Raw genomic sequence first — 20014 nt, 5'->3', positions numbered from 1 at the left:
CACGTGAGTAGCTATTAAACAAGAGTTAATAACTCTTGGTACTAGAGTTCTTGTTTTTTGCTTGAACTAATATGGAAAACCAAAGTGAGTAGCTAGTAATGTGACACTTTTCAGTGTGGGGCTATAGGTAATTAAGCCGAGAGCAGTTTATTTTTTCCCAGCATAATGAAAAAGTGATCACCCTGTCTTTTTCACTATGGTTGCACTCTAGCACTGTTACAGTGTGCATTCATGGTAGCAGCTGATCGAATGGGCTGTTTTGATGGGCACAGGGACTACTGAGTCCAGTCTATTTTTTTGTAACAGTTGTCCAGCACATGCAACAGTGGCAAGGGCAGTTCTGCCAGTCCATCTAGCTAACCTGGGAAAAAAATTTAAAAAGTGTAACCTATAGCATCGCACCTCCTTATCCATTAGCTTTTAAGTGGCCAACTGGCATTGATGTATGCGGTATTGTATGTAGCTGTAGCTGCTTAATTTGATACCAGGCTTGTGAAGAATAAAAATCACACAATACTGTAGATGATATAACATTGAATGTGTTAGAGGCACCTTCAATTTCCAAGCCACTTCGATTCACTAGCCATGAAGCCATTTTCCCTAGAAACTTTTCATTGTGATAACTGTGGGCAGTTTTTTCAAATAGAATAGTGATTCTAATTTTGGAGGAACAGAAGCAGTTCTGTATAGATTGGTGGATTTCTGAGTTGCTAAGAAAAAAAAAGCCTGTTCCAAGTGTTTATACCCTTCCATCACAACTATCAGCACAATGTACACTCCCTAGCACATGATTTTCCTTCAAATGTTCTTGCAATATGAGATGCATCTCTTGTTCTTCAGTATCTATACTGATCTTATCAATACATGTGGCTACATCTGTACCACTGTGACAGTAGACAAAATCTCTGATATGTCATAGCTGGGTATGCTGTTTACACCAATTCCTATTTAAACAGCTGGCAATGCAAGTAAAGTTAGGAGAAAAAAAACAGCAACCGGGCATCATCACTAAGTACTGAAACTGGAACTGGGTTAATACTCTTATTAACCTTAATTGGCTGTGCAGTGTCATACCCCCCCCCCCCCCCCCCCCCAGTATGTACACACACCACACACGTAATTGTGACCAGATTTGCGAAACGGGGTCTTCCACACACATCCAATTCAATGAACTTGGAAGCCCTTATCTTAGTGTTCAAGTAACATATAGCCTGCACTTTTCTCCATCCATTCAGCTGTGTTGGTACACACTGCTGACCAAATTTCAAGTCATTAGCTTTTTCCAATCTGGAGTTATGGATTGTCAAAGTTGGTAAATTGGATGTGTGTGGAAGACCCCTTTTCGCAATAATTATTTATAATATTTTTACACATCAGCTAAAGGTGTACTTTACATTAAAGGATTAAAGCAAACATCACACATGGAATAGTTATTTCTCAATCGTGATCTGATTCAACATAAATACACATATAAACATCCTCAACAAATCGACGAACTAGTTCTGGTAGACTTTTGGATTGTACTCCAGTAATGTCCTTCTCACCATAAACGTGTTCTTGTAACAACTGAGTACAGACTGTAACTTTAGGAAGATTATATCCATTGTCTATAGAAAAGGAGGATATGCAATCAAAGCACAATTGTAAACTTATAACTAAAAATCTAATGATGAATATTTACAATGCACAAATAAATATTTTTATACCCTCTAGTAGTAACCCCACAGGTCAATCAATTACATTATTTTAGCTGCAACTGACTGCTCTATTAGAATACCTTGATCTTATCTACCTGATCTTATGAAGTGCAAGAGCTAAGTCCTTCTGAAGTAAAGTGAAGGAGCTCCATTTTCCTCCCCTTTGCTACTACACCTATTACTGTTTGCTAGGGCCATACTGATTCCACTATTTACTGATATTTCAAGTGCAAAGTACTTATCTTGGAAGTATATACATGTACAAGCGCCTATACCAAGTAATTTGTAAACCATAAGTCATTTCATTGATATATGTGACCTAGTTTTAGAAAACCGTCGATATACACACATTTATCAAAATTTGTTTTATTGGTTCTTTGTTGTCTACAATGACAGAGGAATGGATTGGCTAAGTTTCAGCTTCATAAGATAAACAGTGTGGGAAATACAGCAGTAGACACCCGGATGAGCGAATAAATCAATATGTACAGAAGATATCAAGAAAATAATCTACAGGCGCTTACATAAACCATCATAACTTACTGATAAAATGGCATACAGAGTTGAATCTTTGCTCATTGTATTTGCCATGAATTTGTGAATCCACCAAGGTATAGGTTTTGGCAAAGGTATTCTTCTGTGATCCGGAAGGAAGGCGACTTCATTGAAGAAAAAAATCACCATAAGTTCTTTCATCACCGCAATGTAAACAAATTTCCGTAACTCAGAAACCCACTTGTGTATGAAGATGAAACATAGAGTTTTGAACTCCCTATGAATAGGGGAACACGATGATGCCTAGGATTTATCCACTGGAGTGTCAATTCACCGACCAGCAAGGTGGTAAAAACTTGCGTAAATCTTTTCTGAAGCTTACATTTTTACCCATTATTTTTGAATGTGTTTTATTACAAAAGTACTATTGTGCGTAGGTCAACAGTTTTCTAAAATTAGGTCACATACTAATTTATTTATTTATTTATTTATTTGTGTAGTTCATGGTACTCTTGTAAAGTTTTAACAAAATAATGGATAACTTGTTGTGATTAGTTCACGATGAAGTAGTTATCTAATACAACCTACACTAGAAGTCACTGAAGTGCAAACCAGTTTAGCAGCTAGTTAAGTAGTTTCCATGCTCTACTATGGCTTAACAAGAAGTGTAGATAGTTAATTTTATGATGCTCACAGAAGTACTTAAATACTTACTTTTAAAACAGTCATGACAAAGTGGTACACCTGAATACAGTTGTTGACTGTTCTATTAGAGTATATCAATCTTTTTCTCGGATTGTGTTTTCACAAAGGACTTTCAGCATAGAAGAATAACTTTGCCTGTTATTACTACCATTATGCTTGATGCTTTAAAGTGTCTATTATGCCTGTAAAATAGGCTACTACAAATGGAAGTCATTTTGTTGTGCACGAGAAAAGCTAGTTACATATAGTAATTGATATTTGGAGCAATACACTGGCCAATTCCATTACCTCATGAAAACAGCAGTATCAGCCCAATTCTGATACTAATACTAGGATTGGTGCAGCCCTCTTACTGTTTATAGTACAATATTTCAGGCGTCTACAGCTACATTGCCATTCTTTTAAAGAGATCGTGTGATTTGTATTTACTTTTGAGTTTGCCAAAACACTGACCACTACATCCGTGAAATGTTTGTCATGACCATTACCTTAGGTTTGTAATTAAATGCTACTGGTTCTTCTATACATACCTAATTGCATGATAGTTTAAAATATATAAATATTTGAAATAATTATCCCAGTGGTTAACTTCTATATAATACGTTCACACACTGGATTCATAATTAAATGTAGTACTATAGGTCATTATACTGTACAACACACAACCATATGTACGTACCTAGCCTTTCAGCCATGCTATCAAAAAACACCCAGTCATTTCTAGTGGCTCTGGTAAAACAAACATAGTGACTAGTTTCTATGCACAGCACAGACAGGAGTTGCAGTTTTCCAGTTCTGAAGTCATTGCTAGGCTCCGATTTCAGCTGACAAGGCCTGTGACTTTGTCTGCTAGGATGGTTATGCCAGGAAACTGAACAGTCATTACAAAGATACAATTCCTTGCTGTCTGGTTCATTACTGCAGTCACTGCAAACACAATTACTTGACTTGTTGCAATTACAGCATTGCTTGTTTTCTAGAAGATTAAAATTGTTTAAAGCATAAAGAATGACAGTATACACACACATGCACACACAGCAAAGCTTACAAAGTAAAGTCTATGGAAGCCGTGTGGAACACAGCTATTGCCACCCGGTGAACCAGCACTGGGAGGCCTGTGCACCACTCAGAAACATGAACCTTGTGCAGGTAAATCCTCCTGGGGCAGGGCTAGTTACCCACGGGAGGACTGTCCAGGTCTCACAGAGAGAGGTCACAGAACCTGAAGTTCCACAATGACCCCAACACCATCAAATGAGACTAGGACAGCTGTGCATTTGTTTCCCCAGTAAACACAAGGTACTCATTGATGTTAGAGCTGGATGGGCTGCTTGACACCAGACCACCAGGTCCCGAATATACAGCTGGGTAGACCGGAGAAAAGTTTCTTGCTCAAGGAAAAAACAACAATAACAACACTAAATTGGCATAACCAGGCATCAAACCTGGAACCTCCTTTTGATCACCAGGCTCAATGGCGGATCCAGGATGGGGAATTTGGGGCAAATGCCCCCCTCACCTTGTGGAGGAGCCAGCCATATTTCTGATTAAAATAGCTACTAAACTTTGTCAGGCCAGGAAACTCATGATAATAAACACATTTTACTAACATTTATTGCAAAGTCACCTGAAACCAAAGCGAACCAAAGTCAAACTAGCTGTGAAATTGTTACCCAGCACCTTCGTGTGTACTAAGTGCCTCTAAAAATAATTGTCATATTGCTGTTTTTAAGACATTCAGAGCCTTTTAAACAGCTTTTAAGACTTCACAACCATCTGAAAGGCAAAAATCAACAGTGAGACACTACTAAGAGTTGATTATTTGCTCCTTCAAAAATGCAGCAACTAACAAGAGAACCTGGCTCTCTCCAACCACCTACAATTTAGCCTGTTTGTGCCCCTCCCCTTGCCAGCTCCTGGATCCGCCCCTGAAACTGATGCTCTAGCCACTTGGCTATACTGCCTCATCTCAACACACACACACCCACACACACACACACACACACACACACACACACACACACACACACACACACACACATGCACACACATTTTTATTGACCAATCTTAACACAATGGAAACAACAATGTGTGTAGTACTCTCCAGTTCAAAGTAAGAGGCATACAGGAGTTATGCTGGTTTTTGACCCTAAGCTTTCTTTGCAAGCTAGAAATAAAGTGAGCTGACGAACAGCCATGATGGTAGTGGCTCAGTGGTTAAGGGTTGGGGTGTTAAGTGTTAAGTGAGAAGGTCTCTGGTTTGAACCCCAAACAATTGTTGTTATTGTTTATGTTTTCCTACACTTTTCTCCTCGGTGACTATTCAATTAGAATATCTCAGCCTCATAATTCTACACTTGTTGATTTTGTAACTCTGTAGCTGTTACTTTGATTTCTACTAACCACAAAAGAATTGCATTTCAACAATTGATCTATGTAATTTTTAAAAGTTTTTCAAAAGGCAGTTAACCTTGTAGCTATGACAGAAAGTTGATCTATATAATAATATTGTCCATAATACAAGTATTTATCAAATTAGAATCAAACTTTGTATATGAATACACTTTCACGTGTGACTGGATCTGGGAAAAGCGGTGTTATGTTCATGACAGCAGATTTGATTTATTTTTCACGACAACACTATGTACGTGAATACACTATCAAATTTTATTGTCAAAATCAGCCCAGCTTGAGTGGTCTAGCTGCTTTTGCTGGCTGCCTTTCCAAAGCCCAGTGGCAAGCCATACGAGCCTGTACAAGGGGCATACATTAATTTTATCTAATACACTGGTATAGGTATAAGCCTATAAATGGAATAATATACACAACAACTTTAATCACTATTATGTACAATAATACATGTTTGTTTATTTAACATATAATGACCACTCTATCCCAAAGACTGTATATGACATTAATTTTCTCAGAAACATCATTAATACATCAACTTACTAGTTTCATATAATTCTCTAATATCCAGCTCTAATGATGGAATGATGCATTGAAATGATTTGAAATTTTTGCCATACCGAGGCATTTGTAGCAGTAACCTTGATGGATTCTAAACAAAGAATATGTTAAGTATTATCTACATGTCATAAATTAAATACATAAGACTTACCTTCACAAAACTGATATTTTGATCCAGAAACATTTTAGTTAACAGTTCTTGGGTATATACAATAGACACTCCTTCAATTGGCTCCACAAATAATTGGATCAAAAACTCTTGATCAATACCAGATGGTCGCCTGTTAGGCATTTCAGTACATATTTTAATAACAGAATACAAAATTAATTACCTTATATGTACAAAGGGATCCAACTGAAGGACATGTTTAAATAAAAAATTCAAAAACTCTTCAGGATCTATAGAAGTAAAAAATAAAAGCAACATACTACCTGTACACAAACAACCTTTTTCATCACTAGAAAAGCCTCTCATTTCTTGTAAGTTGGCTAAATGTGTTCTGAATACTTGAGTGGAATCTTGTAGCACAACACTCATCCTGAAAATGAATTACATACATAAATTGTGTACATACGTAGTTCAAAAATCAACAATATTTTACCACGAAGTGTTACTACAAAAACAAAAAAATGTGTTCGAAACAAAGTGCTGAATGTCTGTCAATAGCATTTTTTAATTATGATTGGATCTGGGAAAACCAGTTTTATCGCCACTGACAGCAGGTTTGATTTTTCACCACAAATACAAAGCTACATGAAACTATCAAATTTCACTGTCATCAAAATCAGCCACATTTGAGTGGTATGATTTTACTGGCTGCTTTTCCCAAGCCCAGCGGAGAGCCATACAAGCGTTCTGGGGCCTTGATGGAGCTCTGGCCAGCCTAGGGATGTAGCTGTACAGCTCTGGTATTGAATAAAGGAGTGCGCTGTAAATCGTTTATTTTAGCCAGTTTTGATACCTGAATGGTCCATAGTTTGGCCTACTTCATTCTGACGCGTTCCTCTTTAATTTTGTAAACAACCTCTTGCCCTGCCCTGCCCTCCACCCCCTCCCACCACTTCTATTGGGTCTCACCTATAGTATGTATGCATTGAGCTGGATCCTCAAAAACATTTAATAACTCATGGATACAATTACACATGATCTTGAAATTTGGCTCAATTTGTAGTGCTGTTTGACCCTCTAAAAATCTTTTCATTCAAATATCTGACACAATATTTATGGCCAATCAAAATTTTTTCCATACATTTTCTATGGGAAGCCATAAAACTGCACTGTATATTACATCTCTTTCCCAAACTTGTAACGGAGCCAAACTATACTTGTCTTTTGTCAACACCTTTACTGTCACCTTTAATCATCTGGTTGGCTGAAATATTAATTTTCTTGAGAAAAAATCCACTTTTCATTTTTGGCTGTTTTTCAGGATCCAGCTCAACTTGTACATACTATAGTATAATACAGACAACCTTAAATTAAAATATATGTGACCGGATCTGTGAAAAGGGGTCTTATAGCCTTTCCAAATTTCCTAGTTTTAGACTTTTTCTTACTATTTTTACTCTAAATTCAGCTGTAAAATGACAGTGTGGGACTTAAATCAATAGTTAATATTACATAAACAAGCACTGCTAGGATATCACATAGAGCACAAGTGCCCATAAATAGATGTTAGTGTATATCTGTATCTGCTATTATTTACACATGTTACTGATCTGATACCGATATGCAAAAACAAGGCCGATATAGCCAATAACCGATAGCCAATCCGATTATCAGTGCACCTCTACCTAACATAGCCCTATTCCTGGATGTAATTTTATGACAATGGGTTAAACACATGATGAGTTATGACTCATTATATGCTACCATATCGGATCGGCTTTGCTATTCGGCTTGGTAATATTATTTTATATTGGTTATCGGAATATCGGCTAAATGTCATATCGGTGCACCTCTAATATTAGGAGTGTAAGGCGACCAAATTTCAGGCTGGTACCATACACACAAGTCAAGGTGTGGATTATCAAGTACATGCAATTGGAAAGGTTATAGGACCCCTGTTTGCAGAGGTAAAATGGCAGGAAATTTAGCTGTTGACTACTTGTACAGTGAATACACTGAATGGTAACAAATTGAAAACATGTGAAAAATTGATACACCTTTGTCAAGCTACAATACACTGCATACTTAAAACAAGCATTTCTTGATACATTTAAATAGGTGTAGTTAAAATTATTGTGCAGGGATTAAATTTAATTTAATTCCAAACTACACAATAATGTTTACACATGTGAAAAGGTACCATTTTTGCACATCAGGACATAACAGTTTGAAGTATTCAGGGGTGGTGGAGCAGCCAAAGAATGAAATATGCACAATAGATTTGAAGCATACAAAACAACAGATATGAATGTTATCAAAGGGGTCTAGGAGGTTTCTCCTAGGAAAGTTTTCATGAATATTTCAGACCATTTCACTATGTTATTGTAAGAAGCTACCTACAACTTTTGAAAGAAATGTAAAAGTAACTGCTCTATTAGAGTATCTCGATCTTTTCTTGTAAGCATTGTTCAACAAAAATGCCCCCCTCCCCTAATTTCCACCACCTATTGAAGGAAGTATTCAATATTATAACTTGCAAATGGCTTGAAGTTGTTCCCATTAAGTGTTTACCATGAATACAGCTCTACATACATAGACATCTATACTTGTATTTGGTAGAATACAATTATACTACCAAAACTTTATGAAACGTTCAGCATTGATATTATACAGGTGATATGTTTAGAAGATAGGGGTGGTGAGTTGGCAGCTTATAAGAGCAAGAAATTGAGAGGAAAAACCAGTGAAGCTGTCAGGTTTATTTTGAGACCTCTATCCACTGGGAGCACTGGTGATCTATAGTTCATTACAAACCATTTGAGCAAAGCCAAAGTGGTATCAAGGCAGTATAAAAGGGGATTTACGTGGCCCCAGAAACACAGGCACAGAAAACAGACTCAACAGTGTGGCAAAAGCAAAACAGTAGCATAGCTAATTGTCTTTGACATAGCATACAGATACCTTTGTAAATCTGGCAATATATGCAACCTCAAAACCATTAATGCCACAAAAGGTTTAAAGGAACTATACTTTCCTAATGCTGTTGTAGTTAAGTATGCATTAGTGTATATGTATGCTTAAAATGTGCAGAGATGTATGCATATCTTTAGGTGTGGCTATCAGTCTTATGTAATCCTACGTAGGTATCCATGCATAAACAGAATCGTTACTCTGTTACTTACACTCTCAGTGGATAAATTATTTTGTTTTTGAGTATCTTTTGTACATGTTGTTCTTCACCACCAGTAGTGGCCACATTCAATAGTGCAACATCAAAGGCATCAGAGAAAGCAAACAGTCCATATAAAGTAGCATCAAGGTAACAGGAATTATGACAGCCTTGAATTCCCTTAGTTTCGGTATGTTTGTTTTCATCAAATTTTTCGGGTGGAACAACTGGTTGCTCTCTTTCATCATGCTCATACAGATTGGCTTCTAATGCTACAGGTGTAAAACAGTTCACAGTTAAACTTACATGCATTACAAAAGTATGTAATGGTGTCTAAAATTTACAGTATAGCCATGTGAAGACATTCAGTTACACTTTGCAACTACAAACTTCTTTTACTATAGAAATACATTTTTTATAGATTGATTACTTTATTTTATAAGGACACATTTGGGAAGCTCCTAAAATTTTTTTGTATTAACACACACAAGTTTTACAAATATATGTATAGCAACTGTATGGGCACGTATAAAAACTTTGACTATGTGTGCATGATCACAACGTTTTATTTGCTTGAAGGGAAATTTTTGAAAGAGTATCTTAAGTCTCAGACACTGAACAACAGATAATGTAATAAGAATGTCTTACGGTTTAATTGTCCTGTTGTGTCATTCACGTCAATAATAAATCTTTCATCAGGTTGTAGCTCAGAAAGTCGAATCTTATTGCAGCCACCAAATTCCTATTGGAAACATAAAAACTGCTACAACTAAGCATAAAAAACTTTGCAAACACCCAACCACATCCATTGTACTTATTTTTAATTGACTTATCAGTTAAATCTCAGCTACCCACCACTCCATTATTATACAAAAAATAGTGTGTCACATGCCTACTGCATAAAATGGTTTAATATTCTTACTATTGTTGTGAAATGTACATCTATGTAGCTATTTAATATAGTTGCTGATATTGTGTATATTTTGTCACTATGCACGACTACTACTATTATACTTTTATCAAAGTCAGGCCTCACTCCCTCCCTCTTGGGTCCTCATATACTAACTCAGAATTCAACAATCACACCTCAGCAACTGAAATTGCAGAGGTTATATACAAAATGTTACAAATGTTATTATAGCTGTTCATCCTTTTAGACTCTCTATTATGAAACAAGTACCAGGACTACTTTTGACTTGACATACAGAAATTGCAAAAACCCGTAAAATTCACTAGAGTTAGGCATGAAAATAATATACATACGTAAGTGCATAATATTATGTCAAAACAGTAAATCCATTGCTTACCCACTCGACTTTTGCCATCTGTTCATCTCTAACTAAAGATATCTCCTTGATTGTTCCATACTGTGGAGTATTGCCAAGTTGAATAGCAGAACCAACTTCTAACTGGTGTTGCACCTTCCTCAATGGAGGTGTATCTATGTAAATAAGCATAATTATGTATATGTAAGTTTTATTAAAACATGTACACATGCACATGTTGTATAGCAATATATGTGACCAAATTTGAAAAAACAATAAGGCTTCCACATACATCTATTTTTATGACTTTGAAACACCATAGCTCAATTTAACAGTATGCCATTCATTTCAAATTTTGGGTATTTTAAAATGCTAAGGAAGAATTGTATTAAACTTTTAGATCAATAGCTTACTGAGTAGTCAAGTTACAGTTGGCTAAAGTCAGTATTGGATGTGTGTGGAAGCCTTGTTGTTTTGTCACATTCGGCCACATATGTATGCACATAACTTTGAAATTCTCTGCTTATAAGATTATGTAGTAATAAGTAAGGCTTTCTGAGTAGTCTTCATTAAACATGAGTTGTAGAAAAATGATGAGTCACAGTGACTTGGTTTATGACCCAAATATTGTGCGAGTCTTTGTGATTGACATACAACTGTGGTATTCAAAAGACAATTAGCTACTGTTCAGTATAAAATCTTGAATTTACAGCACTACACCGTGCATGCATAGTTATAGCTTTTTATTTTCACATCAAATTCAACACAAATTAGTACATGGAATGCACTTAGAAATTTCCATGTGACTCATACGTATTTCTTTGGTTTGTTGATGGTAAAGGAGGGAAGGCACATAGTGAATCAAGAGTTTGTTAATGCAATTACTCAAGTTGATATGATACATTAGGAACAGGTGATACGATTAATTTTTATCTTACATGTCCACACTGTAGTGACTATACATGCGTTTTGTAGTAGACATGTTTTCATATAACCATTTTACTTAAAAATTTAAATTAAAACATCTTTGAAAGTTGTGTCCCCAGACCACCTGCTCCATGCAACTATAATACCCCCTTTGTCAAACCTAGGAGCCCCTTGTGATTTACAAGCTAAGTTTTGTAATGCCACATACATCACATCCTGTTGAGTCAAGAAGTTACTCGTACATAGCACTATAAACAAAATGCATATGTGCAACTAACAATGTTGAACAGGTCTTTGTCCAGGTTGAAGTGTTGACACTCGCACGAACTTTCCTCTTCCTGGACAGCACTTAAAATATTCTTTACCTTCATCCATGCCATCAGTGGCCTTGTCAACAGGTTCATCCTAACATTAGTTATGAGAGACATGTGCAGATACTCTATGCAGCATTGCTAGCATAGTATACACATTTACAATGGAAAACAATGAACCCTTAATGCACCCACCATACACTGTATACGTATGTATTCCCTTATGCAATATTATAAGTTAAAAGACCAAAGTAGTTAGGACTTTCGTCCACCACTAGGGCACTGAAAATGGAGTATCAGTGATTAGTTTAAACTATACAACTGACATATATAACGCATAACACACAAGTGTGATAGTGTACAGCGTAATTACTACCTAAGTACATCAAATTCTGACGTAACTTCATAAAAAATGGTTACAATTAGAAAAGTATATTCATCTTACCATTTCTATTCCAGCATACAACACCTTTTCAAGAGGTTGAAATGTTCCCAACCACTTGATCACTCCATACTTTGGTGGATCACCATATCGTATAACAGATCCTACTTCAAGTTTGTGTGGATTTTGATCTATGAATGTAAATCGTTGATTAACACTACATGTTGGTTATAGCTTTGCACTTCCATTTTAAACAAGCACCTAAAAGCAGTTACAAGCACTATCATGAATACATTCACATGGAAAGCAAATTAAAAATTATTTGCTGAATACCCAGAAAAGTAAGTATCCTTGTGAGAAACTGCTTTATAATGGATACAGCACATTAAAACATTTTTACAGATAGATGCTGAGGATATAAGTTGCATAAAGTCAACCAAGGTACTGTAGCTGCCTTGAAAAAATTTGCAGGAAATTAATTTTAATAATGCAAAAGATCGTGATACTCTAATAGAGTGGTCATGTTTTTTTATTATTATTAGCATAATGGATACACGTACAAGAGTACAATAAAATGTTATTAGGCTGTAAGCCTTTGTTCATATCCATGGCCTGTGCTGTCCCAGTACTTGTCAAGCTTTGCCTTGAAGGATGCAACAGTGTTTGTGGAAACTATTTCCTTAGGTAGATTGTTCCAATGATTGATAACTCGTTGAGTAAAGAAATTAGATCGGACATTCAATCTGGAGTTTGCCTTGACTTTTTTCTGGATAGTGGACACACCCATGAATATGCAAACAAAACAGTCACTGGACTTGGTCACTAAATGCCAGAAAGGGATGGAGATGCCTTACGATGGACTAAACAATTTATTGCTACACAGAAGTGAACAGATATACAATGCATATCACTTTTCTACCATACACATTTGAACATTGCCTAATGTAAGTCGTCTGCAATATCATAAGCTCATGTGAGCTGCACACTGCAGTTATAGTAGAATACTAGCACCACTTCTGCATACATTTCATATAATATAGTAGGAAATTGCATTTTCTAAGATAATTTTTTGTAATTTACCAGAAATACAAGGACTAGTATTACATACATTTTAGAAGTGACAATAAAGATGAAACAAAAATCAGTAGTTTTCTGCTTTATCAGATAGCACAAACCATATAGCTAGGCACTGGGCCACTGGAAGGTAAACGGTGATTCAACATGTAACTACCACAAGTCACATCGCAAATCTTAAAAATTGTTTAGTAGCCTGATAGCAGCATATTGCTAGACTACCTACAGAAAAAGGGCTGAAAAACCCAACTAGTTGTGACTTAATCCGCAGTGTTGGGAGTAACGCGTTACGTAATATTATTACTTTTGTGGTAACTAAGTAATATAATGAAATACGCTATAAAAATGGGTAATATAAGTTACTTTACTCACAAATGTAACGCGTTACCTAAGTAATATAGTTACTGTAACAAGTCTAATATTACGTAATATTATTACTACAAGTAACAAAGTTACTAATCTCGTTAGTTATCCTCTGGCCACAACGAAGTAATGAAGCCTATTGAATGAAGCTTATTCACCAGCTTCTTACTTATAACCAAGATTTGCACATTGTCCAACAACGCAATTATGTCACGTGATAAGGTGGTAGTTTCACACGTGACAGCTTAAAGCTGTGGACACAAAGTAATATAATATGTAATATTATTATAGTTACTTTATTTTATGGGTAACATGTAACTGTAACTAAATAGTTCAGTTGCAGGTAATATGTAATATGTAACTAGTTACTTTGTAACTTGCCAACACTGTTAATCCGCAAGCCATTTGGATTCCAGCCAAACAACACACAGTAGTTGGTTCAAGCAAAGGTATTTAAGCTATGAAAGGAAGGAGTAGACGCGTTTTTACTAAAGCTAAATGGGCCTTTATCAATCTCTATATATTATGCATAGCTTAAAAATCAAAGTAGTGAATTCTACAGTATGTAATCAATGCAATCATTGTTGGCTACCTCCAATTAACTAGTACATGGAATTCGCGAATTCTTTTAGTTAACGTGCAGAGCAGCAAAGAAAATCTGCTTTTAAAAATATTTTTTTGAACTCCCATTCAAGCGCTGTTTTTCAACCTTTTAAAATTTTTTCTACTATATGGTAGTAGTTATTGACCTTGTCTTTAAATTATGAGAGTTAATGTTTCATAAAATGAGCTGCATTATTGCCAGGAACCACAATGACAATACACACAAAGAGTACCTTTTGGTAATCTTCTAGGTCTAGGACCACTATAGGGTTGCAATACTGTCACATCTACAAATATTCCTCTGTTCGGTTTACAAGTGTAATACTCAACACCTGCCCAACATCCATCATCACTTTCTTCTTCAACATCTCCATCCTACATACAACAAAACTAATGGGTGTACGCATCTCAAACAGATACGTACATCTGTGCCATTTGTACATGAAAATGTTGCAATTACTATATATATATATGGTACGTATATACCCATCTTTGCCAAATCTGATAGGAAAGGGTGCACTCTATAAAAACCAGGTAGCATAAACAAAGATGGCAGATCAGAAATAGTTTCAGTGCTGTTAATAAATTGCATTGTCATGTCATTAAGTTGATTGTCATTTCTTGACTACCTCTTTTGATTTTAACACTAGCTTTATAAATCTTGTACAATTTACTTTGTTTTCTGATTTACTCCACACCTTCAGGCACACAAAAATCATAAGTTTTAACTGATCTGAATGAGTTGAGTATATAGCTCTTATGATCAAATTGAGTCACATGATCACAATTGGTTGTTATAGGTTTTGCCACTTTGTTGATGTTATCACAAAAAAAAATTGTGAAAGTGGCAATAATTCCAGTGTAGTCAAATAATATAAATGATACAATCAGAAAAAAATAACTGTGAAAGAAACAATAATTCTAGTGTAGCAGAAATAGAATATAAACAATATAATGCAAAGTCTATAAATGGAAATCCTCAGGATTTTGGCAATGCTCTTACTGCAATACAGTGGCCCTTTGGGTTGATATAAGCACTAGCAAGTCGGTAAGTTCTACACTAGTAATACCTGATCAGATTGTATGTATCTACAAAACAAAACATAGACTACATGTCACAGTTCGTAATACCATTTCTACTCCTGCCATTAGATTTTTGTCTTTGATTTCAGGTAATACTCCTATCCACTTAATGTCTCCACTCTGCTCACCGTACTCTATTACTGATCCTACCTTCAAGCAGTGTGGATTTGGGAAACTAAAATAGAATGTAAACCCAACAAAATTACACAAAAAGTACATACACGTCTAATCCACTAAAGCCATCGTCATGTTTTGAGGATTGAGGTTTGCTAGAGGTGTCATCAGTATCAGTATTTGATTGTTGGTGTGTTAGATCATTTTGCAATTCATCATGAGACTCAACAGTTACATGATCATCTTTGTGACCATCACCTTTGTCATCATGAGCAATTTCTCTTTGCACACAATAAACAGGTAGGAACACTTTAGATCCTTGTTTAGCAATTGAAAAATAGTCACATCCTGATGGAATTGTGATCAATTGAGGTATTCCATTGAGATCAATAAGTGTTTCCTACACATACAACAATACATAACATGTTTACATATGTATGTTTGCTAGAATGGTGTGGTTAAGTACAGGGTATTATCACTTGGCTTTTATCAATGACACAGACTTGTGCAAATTATAATGTTCTATTTAAGGAGTTGGTGTGCGTGTTCCATCAACTTTCATGTAGAGTGAAGCAAGGAGAGGTTGAGTATGTAATATGTCATTATGGACAATGTTTGCTAATGGGTAGTAAATTAGTGGAAACATCATCGTTCACAAACCAACTGTAACTGCAAACAATAATACTGTGTGTGTTAGTTCCCCTAGCAGAGAAATATCCAATTTTAGGAAATCGGCTAGGATACAAAACAAACACAACAAACACATCTCCTGTTACCATTACATGCAAACAAAATCTATCATGTTGCATGCATGCTCACAATTAACCAATACCACATGCAAATTTCAGTACATATTATATACAAGTACTGTCAACATGTTTGTAATGCAATACTCACAGCTTCTATTCCCACAATGGTAGTACCATCAGAAAGTAGTGACTTATCAGTTCCAATCCACTTCACAAGTCCTCTGTGTCTGTGATCATGTACATCACTGAAGGTCACATAGTCGTCAATTCTAACTGAAGGGACCTTCCCTGGTACTGGTTCATCAGATGGTTTAGCAGCATCTACAGCTTTGTAGTCAGTCAACATGTCCATCGATACAAAAACTACGGAATTGTTGTCACACTTGAAACAATGCTGTCCTTGATAAGAACCGTCACTATCTCCTACTTCTCTTCTTTCCTAGAGGTAGGCAATATATATGACAATTAATACCGAACTGTAGTATATGTGCACATGAGTATATCAAGAGAGTAAATGAGAAGTAGTTGTAGTGTAAGGAACTATAACAAAGTTACTAAAACAGGAATTGACCTGTACTGGTATTATAACAGTACTAATACTCTACTCAACTAATTCTCAACTCCATACCATTAATTCAACTCCAAATCTTGTTCCATCTAAACCAGGTAGTTCACCAATATATCTAATGACTCCTTTAATGGGAACAGGAATGGAGTCAACAGTTGTGGCCACTTCAGAGTCTTTCCCCAGTGATTCTATCCAGCGTAATGTACTAAACACTTTGACCCGATCAGCAAGAGCATCAACAGCTAACAACAGGTCTCTCTGTTTCATTGTTAACTTGTACAATTGTTCAAGGGAAGCAAACAGAAAGATACCAGACTGTCCATGTATACTGGAGGAATACACTATATAGTTTACTTGGAATTTGTGAACTTCTTTGATTGCTGTAGCATCTGAAGCTGCAAGACTTTCTATCAGGGAACCCTTGGGAATTTCTACTTGCTCAAATGATGGTACACACGCGGTATCTGAAAAGTGTTCCTTGTGTCCCTGAACATCCTCCAGCAACAAGGCATATGATGGAGTGTCATTAATATTCATAGTGAAATTAGCTACTATACTATAAAATAAGCAAGACTGTAAGTAAAATGTTGTATGCTGAAGACATAACAAATAACAATGTCTCATAATCAGCCATTTTTACACAGAACAACAGTGATACTATATATACACAGTATGTAAAAGTGACATCGCCAGTATTGGGGGTAACGCATTACTTATGTAATTATGTAAAAATTATTACTTTTGTGGTAACAAAGCAATATAATGATAAAAACTGGTAATATAACTCCAGTTACTTTACTTACAAATGCAATGTGTTACCTAAGTAATACATTTACTGTAGCGAGTCTAATATTATGTAATATTATTACTACAAGTTAGGAAATTACTAATCTCGTTAGGAGTAACGCCTAGCCACAACGAAGTAACGAAGCCTACTAAATGAAGGTTATTCACCAGCTTCTTACTTACAGCCAAGATTTGCACATTGTCCAACAACACAATCATGCCATGTGATAAGGTGGTAGTTTCACACGTGACAGCTTAAGGCTGTGGATACAAAGTAATATAATATGTAATATTACTATAGTTACTTTATTATATGGGTAATATGTAACTGTAACTAAATAGTTCAGTTAAAAGTAATATATAACGAGTTACTTTTTAAAAGTAATTGCCCCAACACTGGACATCACCAGGAGATTTATATATACGCACAAAATAAAGACAAATAATTATAACACAAGGGTACTACATTTCATCTTAAGACCACTCTTTGAGTGCTATATTTTTGTGAGCAAGACAATGCTTTAACTGGTGTAAAGGGCCATTTAGCTGCACATGAGGTAAACAACACACAGGAAAAAAAATTATTTGAAACTCACCAAGTAGCCTTGAAATCCATTGTATTCAATAGATTTACTCATCTAAAAATGCTTCCCTCTGGTCTCGCAGCCCACCCACAATTTTATATTGCCCACGTTCCTATTGTATACTTACTTGATATAAAACTGAGAGAAAACCATCAATTATGAAGTGATGAAAGTATATAAATTACAGAAAGTGTGATAATCCTCAGTCACATGTGACCACGTGTATGGTCCTCATATAAACTGTTCCATATGGCAATATAATAATGCTTTTTTTTACATTGATCTCGATCCATTGTAGCTACATGTGTATCATGAAATAGGACATTCTGGAAACACAAGACCTAGTTATGGCAGACAGAAAACTGTTAATCAGACAGACCGGCTCGATCTACTAGCTCCTTATATGAACAAAAATTCACAGCCCGACAGATATGACTGTAAGATTCATTATATAATATGACTATGACGAAACACTGCCTAGTTTGGGTCATGCCTCAAGAATATACAACATATCCACCGTATTAACAAGCTAATAATTTCTCCTCAAAATCACTAACACAGAGCCATTGTTATTTGTAATTCAGAAACACTGAGTAGCAGTGCATGAAGTGAAAACCTGTCAGTGCACCGTGAAACTGGGCGACAAATGAAGCCAACAGCGGCTTTTAAAAAGTGCCACACTCAGTTAGCCAACTAGATGGTCTGAGAATTGATTAATCTCTCCTCGAATCTCGCTGGCTCATCCCACGCGACGCTACTTATCCGAAAAAGTAGTCGCCCAAAACTAGCATCTCGACTAGCTAGTTAGTTTACATGTACATATCGAGGACATATATACAGTATGGTGTACACACTGTACCTGTGTACGTAGTTGCTGAACCCTGAAACGCTTCGAAATAAACGAAACACGCCCCAACTAAATGATTTTGTGTGGGAGTGGGAAAAGTCCCTTGTGACTTGGTAAGAGGCGCTGTAATTAGGAAGGTCCAGCTTATTACAGAATTACATCAGACAATCAATACAATTAGATAATCACATGTAACTGATGAATCAACCTATATAAAAAAAGCTATATAGCCAATTCCAATGCTATCAGTACAAAAGTTACTAGCTAAATTAATATGTATGAATGACAGAGGTTTTTGTGGGATTTCCTTCCTTGTAGCTATAGCTACATCCATGTACCAGCAAATATCCAAGTGGCATTATTAATTTGTTTGTAGGTACCTGGAAGCATGGCAGCAAGACTATAAAGACTGCTGGGGAGGCATAGATCAGTTGAGGTTGGGCTGTCTGGGGGATTCAGGACTTCAGGTAGAGTTATTTAGTTCATACAGCCATCAGGTTTTAATTGTGGACCAGAGACTCAACTTTTAGTCAGCATAGTTTTGTCGTGAGAACTTGTAGGTTTCACATTGTCAATGTGAGTAGCTATTGGGCTTGAGGGTACCAAATAACTATTACTATGAGACAGTGCAAATTGTTTTAAATGAAAAAAAATAAAAGACATAGAGAGTAGTAGGATATATATATGTGACTATACAAAACATGACAGTTTGAAGTGATGATCATCTCAAAGCTGATAGAGCTACATAACTGCTCTAGTTTAGTTGCAGTACGGTAACTCTCCAAGATATAGACATGATAACAAAAAAGACATACATAGCAAGATATTGATTTTTAAAAAGTTTTTTTTAGTTAGGGGGACAGGATATGAACACTGCGAAGCATGAGAGATGAGAGTTCTGGGGCATGGTAAGGATGGATAACTGTCAACGTAGATCTGTCACTCAAGCTACACTGTAGTACAATACAGTATATCTATATAGGGCAAACTTTTAATGAGTCAATTGTGACCTGATTTTGGAAAACCTACCTTTTGGGTACATATTGGTCAACTGTTTCTTTTTTAGCTAAAATGAAGCACTGGTATTTATCTACCTTGTGTAAGTTATGTTAAATTTTTAGCTTGACATCTTGAAGCATCCCAGAGAAACCAATTTACTGCTAATTATAGTAATGCTATCTAAGATACATAAAAGAGATCTCTGATAGTTAAA

The 20014-nt window shown here is 35.9% G+C and overlaps 1 protein-coding gene across 1 annotated transcript; it reads right to left on the bottom strand.

Annotated features, from left to right (window-relative positions):
- Positions 1-1373: 1373 nt before the first annotated feature.
- On the bottom strand, positions 1374-18885 carry LOC136262966 (ubiquitin carboxyl-terminal hydrolase CYLD-like). Its single transcript, XM_066057386.1, has 17 exons — positions 18814-18885; positions 16645-17140; positions 16165-16455; positions 15375-15667; positions 15202-15328; positions 14304-14445; positions 12094-12221; positions 11616-11742; positions 10453-10586; positions 9794-9887; positions 9159-9417; positions 6315-6406; positions 6200-6266; positions 6019-6148; positions 5850-5958; positions 3577-3873; positions 1374-1607 (listed from the first exon to the last, which is right to left on the bottom strand). Exons 2-17 carry the CDS (start codon positions 17119-17121, stop codon positions 1438-1440), a joined length of 2937 nt encoding a protein of 978 aa, XP_065913458.1. The 5' UTR covers positions 17122-17140; positions 18814-18885; the 3' UTR covers positions 1374-1437.
- Between the last annotated feature and the right edge of the window lie 1129 nt (positions 18886-20014).

The sequence above is a fragment of the Dysidea avara genome, chromosome 8 (assembly GCF_963678975.1).
Source record: "Dysidea avara chromosome 8, odDysAvar1.4, whole genome shotgun sequence".
NCBI classification, from domain to species: Eukaryota; Metazoa; Porifera; class Demospongiae; order Dictyoceratida; family Dysideidae; genus Dysidea; species Dysidea avara.
Note: the sequence above shows the minus strand (reverse complement) of the source record. Positions and strands in the feature narration are given on the sequence as shown.

Excerpts from the sequence above, each read along its gene's own strand:
- LOC136262966 (XM_066057386.1), bottom strand. The coding sequence starts at position 17,121 with ATGAATATTAATGACACTCCATCATATGCCTTGTTGCTGGAGGATGTT. Across the intron at positions 9,888-10,452 it reads AGATGGCAAAAGTCGAGTGG|GAATTTGGTGGCTGCAATAA; the intron begins GTAAGCAATGGA and ends TGTTTCCAATAG. Across the intron at positions 6,267-6,314 it reads CTTTTCTAGTGATGAAAAAG|ATCCTGAAGAGTTTTTGAAT; the intron begins GTTGTTTGTGTA and ends TTACTTCTATAG.